Genomic DNA, 12218 nt, shown 5'->3' with positions numbered 1-12218 from the left:
TGTTAGACGTTTTTTTTTTTACCAATATACTTACCATTACTCTCTCACTGTAAGACAGGAAGGGCGTATATCCTCAATTTTAGCATATAACGTTGGGTAGCTTAAACAGGGGTGTAACATTACACAATTGGCTGCAAGTTCTGCAAAGGCCTTAGTTTGCATAACACACATAAACATACACAGACGTACTCACACATATGTGCACGTACACACTCTCTCTTACACAAATACACACACACACACATACACTCACTCACACACACACACACACACACACACACACACACACACACACACGCACATACACACGCACACACACATACACAAAGGCAAGAAGGTTAGGTTATACACATATCTTAATTTCTTCCCTTATGATAACAAAATGTCAAGGTAAAAACATATCTGAAATAATTCCTGGAATATCTCTGACCTACGTTATGACTGTTCTTGTCATTGGTATTTGTTTTACTTCTTCTTCTCACTTAATCCACGACATTCTTTGTGAAGTGCATTAGATACTACCAGGCAAAGTGCTATACAAAGTCATACTTAACATATATTAAGTAAGTAATTACAATGGCCAGCGACAGTAAATATTGTACTTTGGTTTGTCCCAGGGAATATTGAATGGAAAAGCAAAGTTCATTTAGCAACAGTAGCCTCTATATCCCCATACGTATCATACTGTTTTGTCAACTACTGTTCCATTCAATCGATTTCAGTAAACCAGTTGTCAGTATAGGCCTAAGCATCATCCTTATAATGTTTTATAATAATGCCAGGTAATCGCCACTTTCCATGTCCTCTTCACATTCCTTCTACAGTGTATAAAAGACAATATCAGGAAGTAACACAGGAATCCATCCCAAATAAGGCTCTTTGGAGGGGGTTGGACTGTATCAGGAATTCCACTTCAGACTCCAATCGCAAGATGGCGTCGTGAGAGCCGGAGCCACTGACGCGTCCCCTGGGACGCCTTCCCTTGATTGGCCTGATGTGCACCTCTGCACCAGTCTTCTTGGCCAAGTCTTCCTCAACCTGTGGAGGCAACGGATAAATAGTGCTGAGCATGGTAGGCTGTTTGGTGAGAATAAAACGAAGAAAGACCTAGAGAGTAAAGTCATCAAAACTGCGGTTATCAAAATTTCCGTACAGGGACAGGACGAAAGAACAAATCTGGAGGGCTAGTTAAAACCCTCGAAATAAGTCCGATCTTTTTACCTGTTTGATCCGTTTGCTGACGTAGTTTTTCCAGAGATTTGGTGGTAAGGTCCTAGACCATTCTTCCTGCCGCTGAGTGATGTTGGTATCAATGAGCGCGCCGATGTCGCCTGTCTGTGAGAGGAGGTGGTAGGCCCGGAGCGCCTGGCGCTGGACGTTCTTCGCGCAGCCTTCAGACAACATCAGCGCCGTGTCCGCCACGATGTGGGCAGTCCCGCGGGCAGACACAAACGTGTGGGATCCGAGATAGCGGAAGACGTCCACACACAGTAACCCTATGCCTCCAAAGACAGAGGGTGTATCATGCCTCTTGTGTGAGCGGTGGAGAAGGTCGTTTGTCAGTTTGGACCATTCAAGGGTGTAATCGACCAACTCAAGATCGGGGACGAATCCATTTTTGATGGCATGAGATGCTAACAGGAACAAGAACGATTTTTGGCTTATTTGGTTTTGCCTGACGTCCCGTCCGAGAAGCTGATATTGTTGTGCCCACTGCAGCAGGAACGCGATAAGGGCGACGGTGTCGGGATGCCGCAGGACGACGGCTTGGACGACCTGATGCTGCACGGACTGCCTTTTGAACGCAACAGAAAGGTTGCGGACGGTCTCCAAAGCCTTTGACGAGTAGATCGTCTCCAGTTCCGCTGTGATGTGGTCAGCAGAAGGATGGAGGGATACCGGGTAGTCAGGAGCGACGGTGACTTTTATCACGGCAAGGATGTCACCAACGATCCAAGGAAAGCTGAGAAGACGGTTCTCGTTGGCATCAGAATAGGTTACAACGTACCATGCAGATGCCTTCGCCTGTACCTCTGGAGGATAGTCGCTCTTCTTCACATTCTTCTCTCCTCCGAACTCTACGAAGAATTCCTCTCGAGTGCGCCGACGAAGGTCCTTGATTCTCTCTTTGAAGACCCTCTCGACTTCGTGCCTGTCGTATCGGTTATCCATGTGCTTGTGGATTCTACCGATGCACCCTGACATCGCCTCAGCTTCCGTCTCGATGCCATACCTGTCCATCAGGTACTTGAGTTGATCGTTGTACCGGCCTCTACTCTGTTCAGCCTGACGTTTGTACCGTTGGTGGGTTGGCAGAATCAGGTATGGATCGGGTTCGATAGTTTCAGCCTCGTCAGTCTTTTCCGGCGCACTGCAGATGTTCTCAATGGCCTGGCACTCTCTGTACATTTCTCCCATCGCTTTCTCCGACCTCCGTACAGTCTTTTTGTGCGACTTGTCCATGAAGTCTGGATACGCCTTGGGTCTCTCATCATCGCTAAGGCCTACTGGCACACCCGTCTTTGGGAAGTCCACGGCGTCTGAGTGTTTTTCTGCCAGGTTTAAGCAAACCTGAGAGAACACACCGTCCTCTTCTTTATCCGAAAAGGCCAGGTGGGCATTTGCTATTACACCCAAAATGTCGCTCTTGATATAGTCAACGATAAAATTCTGCAAGTCGGAGATTGTGACGATCTCCAGCTCTATCTTTTTCGGTGCCTTGAAGTGCATGGGGTCTGCATTCGGGCGCTGGAATAGCAGGTCAGGGTGCCAGGTGACGAAGAACTGGTCTCCATCCAGGTCTCCTCCCGACATTTCGTTAGGATGCGGTCGCGGTCCTTTGGAGGGGAAGACGATGACGTCAACCATGTGATGCAGTGCGGGGACGTCGACTGCCCTGAGTTTCCGTACGTCTCCCGGGTGGAAACACGGATTCCGCGATACAACGACATCTCCTGTCAACACTTTGGTCTCGCCACCCTTGTCTGTGATATCCTCCGTGTACTGGACAAAGACTTGTCCATACTCAAGTGTGCCTGTCTCGTCCAGGACACCCAACATGTTCCGTCCGTACTCGGGTGGGATCTCTATCCTGGCCTTTCTTCGAGTGTCCCCTGTGCATGGTCAAATAAATTTAGATAGGTGCCGTCAAAATGCATATTTTGGCCATATCTACAGGTTATAAAATGTCAAGTATGACAGGTAGGGCAAACATGTAACTACAGTGCGCGTAAGATATCATAGAAAACATAGGAAACGTGGGTGAAAGACTGGGCGAGAACAACGTGGCGAACCTTCTTACCGATGCCGCTCTTGTAAACTCTCCGTAGCATGCCTTTAAAGAACGGCTCGCTGGTCATGTAGACGCCGCAGTTGGACAGCTTTTGGTACGGCACTCCGGACAGTTGCGCCCGCTGGTTCAGCGCGTCGACGGCCCGATTCTCCAACAGGAACATGCTGGCTAACTTCCGCAGCTGGTCTTCTTGAAGGACCTGGAAAACCTCGTCTGGAATCCCCAGTCCCGACAGGATGGAGATGATCTGTCGGTTCAGGTAAAACCGCGCTGAAAACAAAATAGTTAAACCCGGTGTAGCCTTGACATGGACAATACACGACTGAAAGAATATCTCAACTAGAAAGGTAACATTTGCAAGCAAATACATGATATTTACCTTCACATCCTCTAGCCTAGTAAACTACTGTCCAAGCTGTTTATTCATTCTTCTATATTCTTTTTTCAAATACATTCATAAATAAGGCTAGGTCCCTCCAACCCCTTCAACTCTGCCCTACCACTTGCTACTTAATGAAATCGAACACCGTAGCGATGTAACCATGGTGATAGTGGTCTAGGCAAGGTCATTGACCTTACATTTGTATTTCTTTGGAACGGCAAAAGAGGAAGACACTGAGCAAAAACAATAGTTTCCGATTCGTGAAGGTAAGCTAAATTATATAAAAAAATATTCAATTACTATATCACGTAAAATGAAGGAAGCGCACCTGGATGACTTTCGGAGCAAATCTCAATATTGTTGTGCTCAGAGGAAAATTTCTCCATGCTCTTGCGGTACTGCATGGCCAGACCGGTGAGGGTGGGGTCTACCGCCAGCATCCCCTTCACTCCCGCGTACCTCACCTGGAAGGCTGAGGGCTCATGGCTTCGCTGGGTCTTCTCGCACACCTTTGCATTGGGAAAGGAGGAAAGAAACGTTTAAGAAATAGTCGTACATTGTCTAGAGCTCTACGTGCTATTTAGATAATAGATAATACCACAGTATAAGTATGCAGATTACGTCGACGCTAAGACACGAACATCATCTTAAACATTGTTAAAGGATACAAGTTGTTGCTGAAGTAATCCCGTGTTCCTCAGCCTGGAATCCATCAAGTAGCTCCAGTCAATCTAGTGATGGCAGGGAAGCGATCCAAGGAGCGAACGGAGCTAGGACCGATAGATACAGCTAGCTACATATACAGGGCTAACACTAGAATTACACACCTCCTTAGCAAGGTCCCGTGAAATCTTGCCGATGCCGTCGGAGAAGCAGTAGGACTTGCCGTCAGGGTCCCGCCCGCCCTCGATGTCGGCGATCCTGCTGACCTGTCCCGGCCGGACTGTGACGCTGGACTCCGTGGTGGAGAAACACTGACCCATCCTGGCCAGGTAGGTGGCCGGGCACCTGCGGCAAGTCAGAGGGTGTCAATAATCTTACAGCTATTCCAAGACTTTCTAATGTGGATGTCAACCAGTGTATACTCTCAAGACTTAACAACACGCTGTACTTGAATAAATGTGCTTATCATGAGAAAGTCAGTTTCTTCAAAACATACGGAATTCGGCCAACAAAATGGCGAGGTGGAACTCTCCTCCTGGCTTAACTGCTGATTCTGACGAACGACTGGAATCGATAGCCTCCATAGCAGGCTCTCTGTGCCCTTTTCGTCTTTTTTATTCTCATCATACACTTTTGCTGGCCATTTCGTTTTGAATTCGGTCGTTTGTACTGCCGGTCCGGTCCAGAGAGCCTCCTATGGAGGCTATGGAATCGACCTGTTCCTAAAATTTATGGCTGCTTCTTCTATAACTTTAATTCTACAGTTAAACACTGGCGATAAGAGAATGATTACAAGCCCGACCTGCTGTTGCTGAAGTCTCCCATCCAATCCCGGATGGAGTCCGCTCTGTTCCTGCCGTCAGACGCAAAGAACCACAGGCCGTGCTCCCGCAGCTGGCTGTTAGACGCCGCCAGGAACTCGTACAACCTACAAGTACAGCGTCAAGGCGGAAATATGAGGCCCCGGTCATGATGTAAAAATTCAAACGGTCTGACCACCGCATGTCCCATTGATCATGTGGCCTGTCATTTGTCAAAGATACTTAATTTGTACAATTCACACATTTATACAAAATGAAAGGGTAAATCCTAGTGCATTTAGGGTCTGCATCACATCTTGATTAAGAAAAAGCAGTTTGAATAAACAGAGCAACAGGGACTGTTGTGCCGACCACCATTTCAGCACCAAGGAAAGACCCTGTTACCAATCTAAATCATGGGATGTACAATTGATTAAATCTTTGGCTCAAGTTGTAAAATTTCGTCACACATGTAGTTCCAATTGAAACAAATCTTGTCAGACTGTCAGACTATAACTAGTACAAGTATTAAAGCACGGAAGAGAGCGGAAACAAGAACGGTATAACCAGAACAGTAAATCAAATTCCAATATACCATACGTCAAACCCACCTGTTGCCGACTTTGATCCCTTTTTTCAACACCTTCCTGACGCGAACAAAGATCTTCTCCTCCTCATCACCATTGCCCCTACCGGTCCCAGTTGCTTGAAGTTTGGAGAAGTCCTCGTCTCGGAACACCACGCGGAGGAAGTGATCTGTGCCGAATTCCCGCAAAACTCTGCGACAGTCGCAAATAACACCCAGTTAGTGCGGTGCCATGGTCGAGCAATGGTACCTGTAGACTTAAATACTATGATACAAAACTTCAATGCTACACATGCTCTACTCCCTTTACAGATTCCTGCTTCTTCATATAGGGGTAACCCTACTGCAAGCACACGGAACTCTAAAAGTGTTTTAGACGCAGACTTGCACTGTCCCCACCTGTTTCCGTACATGATTTCCGGCTGCAGAAAGACGAGTCTTGTCGGCGTGACGATGACCCTGGCCACCACCTGCAGAGTAGCCGGGAGTGTCTCCGGTCGGCCCAACTCAACATCTCGGGCGGCCAGGAGGCAGTCAAGCACCGCTTGGATGTTGGCAAACCTAACGGTAAAAGGTTCTAACTCATGACTTGAAAAAAAAAATCTGCTTCGGTAAGCGACATGATAGGGAACTTTTGCTCAAACACAAAGGGTCTTTGGACGCGACAAAGTCCTTAGGGGTGCGAATGAACTGTCGACGTTCTTCAAGTAAAACTAAACACTAGCTAGCCTGGGTACCATCCGGGTAGTAGTTCGCTTCTGCCATCCACAGAGAAGCGACTGTATATAGTGTATAATGAACGTCAGAGCGAACCATGAAAGCCTACCTGTCTCTCTCCAGCACGTGAGTCAGACGGTACAGAATATCGGCGGCCACATCCTCCCCTCGGTCCCTGTCCAGACGTCTCACCTGGCGGATGAAGGCGTCCGTCACCTGGTCCATGGCGGTGAAGCCGCGCGAGAGGAGGGCGCGGAAGGCGTAGCTGGTCTTGAACGCCACGCCGGTCAGCATGTCCGCCTCCTTACCTGCCGTCTCAGGTGCGGGGAGTGACGTGACGGAGACGTAGTGCGCGGTAAAGCTGCCCCTCCCACACAGTCGGCTCAGGACGTCCTGGGGGTTCTGTCGGGCGGGGAGAACGAGCTTCAGGCAGGAGGAGTTTCCCAATGTACTCTTTGAGCAGCCGTGAAAGCTGATCTTTCGGGTCACCTTTTCTTCAGGGCTGTCACTGAGTCTGGGGAAAATCACGAGCACTTCTTCCACTTCATATACCTTAGAAACGAGAAAATGCAATAATAAACAGCCTTACTTGCAGAAACAAGAACCTAAGATTGCCGGGCTTAGAATCAATCCTATATTCTAGTACATGGCACTGAAGCTTATCTTTGTCATGTCCTTTCTGCAGTGCTGTCTTTCTGCTGTATCTGGTTCCTCCTAGCTCTACTTCGTACAGGACTAAAGAAAAACTAAAAACGGCTTAGGACGCCATTCAATATATTGTGCAGGATAAATAAGGGAAAAGGCAGCACTTCACAGTAAAATTGTCAGTAAAAAGTCTAGTTCATATTCTACTTCGCACACCTTTTTAAGTGAAAATACATTCACTTACATACCGAAATAGACAAGTATAAGCGGCTTAGCTATAGGATCATCCAACATATTGTGCAGGATAAACAAGGGGATAGGCTGTACTAAGTCACAGTATGAAAGATTACCAGAGGGGTTTTCCGAAACTTTTAGAACTTGCGTCATCTATATGTAGGCTACGCCCTGTTGGAACTTATTCTTGGAGGTATGTGGTGTTTTCCACCCACCTTCAGCGGGTATTTGAGAAAGAAGAACAGGCAGGTGACGTCACCATCTTGGTGGACCAGAACGGTTTTCTCCAGTTCCTTGTAGCCGACCTCAAACCTACAGGTCGGCAGGTCGACGTAAGGCTGGAAGGTCACGGTCATCAACCTGCGGTCGTGTTCGAACGACACCGTCTTGTCCAGGACCAAGTCGTCTGTGTCGTAGTGGCCGACGAACGTGCTCCTTCCGACAAACGCACCTAGCGAGAAGCCGGCGCACTCCAGGTCATGTAATGGTATGGCCCTCATGCCTGTCTCAGACCCAGACCAGGTGTTCCGTTGATTTGTTGTGAGCCAAGGCCGGCTGTCTCCTTCCCAGTTCGGGGGGTCCGCGCACCATCGCCGCCTCAGGTCAGCAAAAAACAGTTTCGGGGTTGTCCCGTGCCTCGGCTCTAAGGTGAACTCCAGGTTGACCACCGCGTCCTCGTACTGAGCTGCAGCGGGCGTGCTGACGACTCTAGGCGGCGGGTCCCTGCTGATGTCCGCATACCGCAGCAGGTACGACTCCAGGCGGTAGTGCGCGGCCGCCGGGTCCCTACTCTGTATGCTGACCTGGACTGTCACGGTGCAGTGGGGTTTATAATGACCACCTCGCTTCATTTTGATCGCTTTTACTCAACGGTGAAGATCTGCAAATACAAAAAAAATGCCCAGGGATTCAGTGACACCATAAGTCCACCTGACACAAAAGCAAGTCCCGATATCCAAAGATCGAGTGTTGATACTTACCTTTCTTGTTGCTTACCCTCCCCCAAATACATTGTTACGTTACATGATATCCTATTCTAAAATATGAGTGACAACATTCATCAAGGATAAAAACGTAGGAGGCTCACCTTCAGTGTATTAGAGACGACGTCCATACACGCAACGTATCAAAACAAATCGTTGGGGTTTGAGGGAGAAATAAAAAATCGACCAGTCAAAGCAGAGTGAAGATCAGAACGCTACTGCATACCGGAGACTTGTAAATGATGCCCTTGTGCTGTGGTAATGAATTTCGCCTCGCGGTTTCTGTTGTCAAACGTTGCCTTCTCGGGGATTCCCCGCAGGATAAATAGCGACACTACCGCATTGGTGTTCCCCTTTCGCATTGACCCCATTGTCCAACATAACGACCGAAACTGTCAGGACACGAAACCATGACGTTGGGAGCGAAACCATTGGTATTTTGCTCTTGTACGAGTGACAGATGTTTTTACTGAAACAACAAGCAAAACCAGGTACCTTCCTTTAGCCTTTAATGTTATAAACCTTACCTAACGTTATTCCAGACCAAGAATTATATAAGACGTAAGCACCGATAGACATATTGAATATGTCTATCAGTGCTTAGTCTTGTGTAGAACAGTAGTTTCTCATTGGTCGCAACCTGGCGACAACATGTAGTACTGCAGGTGCGGTAGATTCTTCTTTGGCCAGGCATGGACGTTATGATATAACGTCCTACGGCCAGGTAGGAATTCTGGTTTCCAGTTGGAGAAAAGCTTGGAGCAAAAGCTTTTTTTTTCTGATGATGATAAATCTGTTTTTTCTTGGTCTCATAGGTGACAGTCACACAGGTGACAGTAGCTAAACTGCACAACACAATGCTAGGGCATCGAGAAACTCATAGTTGACAGTAGGGCTGGGTATCGGTACAGTGTACCGGTACAAAACCGGTTTTTCTTATTGGACCGGTCCAGAAAAACCGGACCTGAAAAAATTAGGTGGACCGGATGTTGGACCGATTAGAAAATTAACAGATTATTTTATCAGGCATTCACACGTTTTGGCGCTTGCAGGTGGAAGAAAATAACAAGAGTGAAGTAGAATAGAGTTTATAGTAAATTTCTACCACGTTTTACAGCCAATCGTACAGGTGCAGTAAGCGTTGAAGGATTTTAAAACGCTAGTGTAAGTCTTATACTCCACCAAATAGATCTCTTTGTAGTGAAATGGACGATTGGTATGAGTCATACTGCATCAGGTCCAGGTTCAGGTCCGGACCTGGACCTGATCCTCTGGACCTGAACCGGACCTGAATTTTCTGTACCGGTACCCAGCCCTAGTTGACAGCCATACATACATACATAAATATATACATTTGTCTCAAATAAAGACTTCAATAAAGTTTCAAGATTCCATTTTGCAGACTCTAACTAAACAGTCATACAGTTACACCTTTCTATTTTTCTTTTGAATGAATAAAGCTACACGTCCATCTTATCTACTGTGCACCATATACAGTATTGTATTCCAGTGTTTCTACCCAGTTTACAACTTCATAAAAACAATGCATAACAGAGAGAGTGGTATTGGACCAGGGAACTTATGGCCACTAGGAAATTTTCATTCTTTAGCCTTAGAAAAACTTCTGATCAACATGACTGGTAGACATCTAAAACATCGTTATACTTGTAGACCTTCATCCAGAGTTGATAAACGTCTGTCACAGCCTTCCTGTTCAAATTACAGCAAGATAAAACCTGTCATTCCCTTCCTTTAAAAGTTCTATCCAGCTGAGTACATGCAAAGGTTATGTTAATTTTTTTTTTTTTGATTTGAACCTTTGTTTATTCATGAGAAGCTCAAATCGGCCAGCAGGCCGCTTTTCATTGAGGTCATGAGGGAGGTCAGGGTCATATAAAATATAATACAGATTTATATTGAGTACTATTAGATTCATCAACCTATATCACTACACATACATTGTACAAAACATATAGTGGTGCAGATGGCTCAGTGTTCATAGTCCGTGTCCGTTCGTTTTGGTCAATAACTTTTACTTCAAGAGTCTCTTAAAGCTGGTCAGATTTGGAGCCGTACGTGTGTCTGGTGGTAGGTTGTTCCAGACATAGGGGCCACGGTAGGCTATTGATCTTCTGAAGGTCTTATTCAGCATCCTTCTTTAGCTGTTTGGCACTGAATTTGTATTGGTTATGGCATTTGGTAGCAGGGAGAAGAGATATGACATAGATTGAGAAATATCAGTTTCGTCAAAGTTCACTATTATATCCTTCGTCACTGCATGGATGGTAAAACTGACATAGTATCTGGTTACACCTGAAGTTTACAGGCACAGACTAGGGGTGGGTACCGGTAAAGAAAATTCAGGTCCACGTCCGGTTCAGGTCCAGAGGATCAAGTCCAGGTCCGGACCTGATTCATTTTGTGAAAACTTGTGAATGGACGATACTCAAGACAATGGTCCATTTTGCTACAGGGAAATCTGTATTGTGTAGTATTTGACTCTCACTGGCATTTTAAAAATCCTACAAGGCTAACTAGCTCTGTACAATTGATTGTAAGTTGGTAAATATTACTACAGAGTCTACCCTGCTTTGCTCTTGTTATTTGCCTCGACCGATAACCCTGAAAACGTGTGAATGCCTGATCATATAATAAGTTTATTTTCCAATCGGTCCAACATCCGGTCCACCGAATTTTTTCTGGACCGCTCCAATGAGAAAAATCAGTTTTGTGGTGTACCAGTAACCAGCCCTAGGCACAGATATCAGCTCCAAGTTTACACCTGACCAAATTCAGAATGATTCCAACCTAGTAAGTGTAGAGGAAGAAAAACAAGCTAGTACATGACTGAACAACATAAACAGTATATCAGAAGAAAAATGAACCATTTGTTAAACAAACAAATAGGTACTAGATATTTGTGTACAAAAGTAAGATATGACTGACAATCTTTTGCAATATCTGGCTGTATGACATGCTAAGAAAATTTCACAATAAGAAAGCTATAATTTATCTTTCTCATGATAATATGTGTGTAGTTCTACTAATCAAAAAGTTACATTCTCACATTTTTTTTTACCTCTGTCTACAAGTGGGCACAGCTAAAGACTTGAATGTGTGTCTGATCATCTTTAAGTATTGCACCATCCTATACTTAAAATGTTCATTGTGGTTTTATGTTTACAGTTTTTGTGATGACCACCACAAACTCAAAACCAATGGTGTTTACATTACCATACAGTATGTGACAACAGCTCTATCACAAACATAATACCACCATATGAACAGTCCATTTTCCCTTTGTAATACAGTGTAATTAAATCACCACAGACTTAACATGCATTGGCATAATACCGGTCATAAGCCTTATACCGGTCGATTAAAAATAGTGGAACTTAAAGAGATCTACACATGCAACAATAGTTATTTCTGAGGTATGCACACTTCAGACATCTAGGTGTCCAATACATAATTTACAAAGCATCGATAACAATGCATTCGAAGACAACAAGGCCAAAAGTTTTCAGGTCATTTTCGGGGCAGGCGAGCTCGTCGTGGGACAAACACACTGTCACGTTCATCGCCAGATTTGTAGATAATAATCACATGTGCTCACGGCACAAGACGAGCATGATTCTACAGCAATCTTGAATTTCTTTTGGTGACCTACAACTCGTGTAAAAGTGCAACAGAGGATGTATAAAGGTACATAGCGGCAGTTAATTGTGCCGTGTTTCGTTCGGCCGGTATAGTGCACCCCCTTCCAACCACGCGCCCGTTCTCCGTGCAATTCCGCGGTGTGTTCCAATTACGATATTATGTTTTTAGCAGGACCAGAGAGACAAAATAATTTACACAGAAGAAGTGGCAAAGGTAAGCTGTAACAGCAACATGTAACTGGAGAAAATGATGCGTT

General features: G+C 45.6%; 2 protein-coding genes across 2 annotated transcripts; both read right to left on the bottom strand.

Annotated features, from left to right (window-relative positions):
• Positions 1-375: 375 nt before the first annotated feature.
• Positions 376-6989, bottom strand: LOC118429714 (probable RNA-dependent RNA polymerase 1). Its single transcript, XM_035840328.1, has 9 exons — positions 6550-6989; positions 6123-6284; positions 5749-5916; positions 5140-5265; positions 4502-4682; positions 4003-4183; positions 3302-3562; positions 1222-3113; positions 376-1038 (listed from the first exon to the last, which is right to left on the bottom strand). The coding sequence occupies exons 1-9, from the start codon at positions 6732-6734 to the stop codon at positions 841-843; spliced, it is 3354 nt and encodes a 1117-aa protein (XP_035696221.1). The 5' UTR covers positions 6735-6989; the 3' UTR covers positions 376-840.
• A 494-nt stretch (positions 6990-7483) lies between these two features.
• Positions 7484-9186, bottom strand: LOC118428501. Its single transcript, XM_035838587.1, has 2 exons — positions 8407-9186; positions 7484-8199 (listed from the first exon to the last, which is right to left on the bottom strand). The coding sequence occupies exon 2, from the start codon at positions 8168-8170 to the stop codon at positions 7484-7486; it is 687 nt and encodes a 228-aa protein (XP_035694480.1). The 5' UTR covers positions 8171-8199; positions 8407-9186.
• Between the last annotated feature and the right edge of the window lie 3032 nt (positions 9187-12218).

The sequence above is a fragment of the Branchiostoma floridae genome, chromosome 13 (assembly GCF_000003815.2).
Source record: "Branchiostoma floridae strain S238N-H82 chromosome 13, Bfl_VNyyK, whole genome shotgun sequence".
NCBI lineage: Eukaryota > Metazoa > Chordata > Leptocardii > Amphioxiformes > Branchiostomatidae > Branchiostoma > Branchiostoma floridae.
The sequence above is the reverse complement of the archived record's forward strand: the minus strand, read 5'-3'. Positions and strand labels throughout refer to the sequence as shown.